Source organism: Eurypyga helias, unplaced genomic scaffold (assembly GCF_000690775.1).
Source record: "Eurypyga helias isolate BGI_N326 unplaced genomic scaffold, ASM69077v1 scaffold34352, whole genome shotgun sequence".
NCBI classification, from domain to species: domain Eukaryota; kingdom Metazoa; phylum Chordata; class Aves; order Eurypygiformes; family Eurypygidae; genus Eurypyga; species Eurypyga helias.
In genome coordinates, this window is record NW_010237190.1 from 1 (window position 1) to 735 (window position 735).

At 59.3% G+C, this 735-nt stretch overlaps 1 protein-coding gene across 1 annotated transcript in view; it reads left to right on the top strand.

Annotated features, from left to right (window-relative positions):
• Positions 1-70: 70 nt before the first annotated feature.
• Positions 71-735, top strand: part of AGRP (agouti related neuropeptide) — a gene marked incomplete at its 5' end in the record, with an annotated part of 860 nt that continues 195 nt past the window's right edge. Inside the window, one exon of the mRNA XM_010147375.1 lies at positions 71-201. Within this exon, the coding sequence (XP_010145677.1) occupies positions 71-201 (131 nt within the window). The remainder of the gene's footprint in view (positions 202-735) is intronic.

Below are 735 nucleotides of genomic sequence, written 5' to 3' on the forward strand. Positions count from 1 at the left end.
TGACCATGGGGAGCAGAATCAGAGCAGCCCCTCCCCAGCAGCCCCCTTGTCCAGCCTCTCTATCTCACAGGAGCTCTCCCCAGGCTGGGGTTTGAGCAGATGGCGCTGCAGGTCCAAGAAGCCGACGGTGACCTCATGCAGAGAGGCGGCATGCTGGAACCGCAGGTAACACTCCACGAGCTTTCCTACACCCCAAAGAACTGGGGGGGCGTGGGCCTTTGCACAACAGCAGCCTTCTCCGTCCCTCCGGAGCCAGGGGTGGTTGGCAGCCTGGGGAGGGAGTATCCGCTCATCACCTGCTGAGGAGCAGCCAGGGCTGGGACAAGCTGAGGCTGCCCAGAGCTGCAAGGGGCTGTCGTGCTCAAGGAGGGGTGGGGTCCAAGCCTGCGCTCCTGCGAGGTTTAATCAACCTCAAACAGTCCAGGAAACCCCTGCAGAGCAGCAGATCACCAGGCAGTGAGCTTAGCAAAGGCATGGCACCCTTCACTGAAGTTGAGGCTGTGCTTCAAAATAAACAAATAAGGCCTTGAGACATGGTGGACGAGGGAGTGATGAGCCTGCAGAGAGCCCACGGGGCTCAGAGGTGATTTCCAACTGAGCCCGATGCTGAGCATGACAGAGCTCTCCTCTGCTGGCAGCATCAGGTTTCAGCAGCCAGTCTTGCTTCTCTCCCACGCCGTTCTTTAGTGCTGGCACACGGGCCCAGCATCAACTCTTTCACTCCTCTTCCTTCTC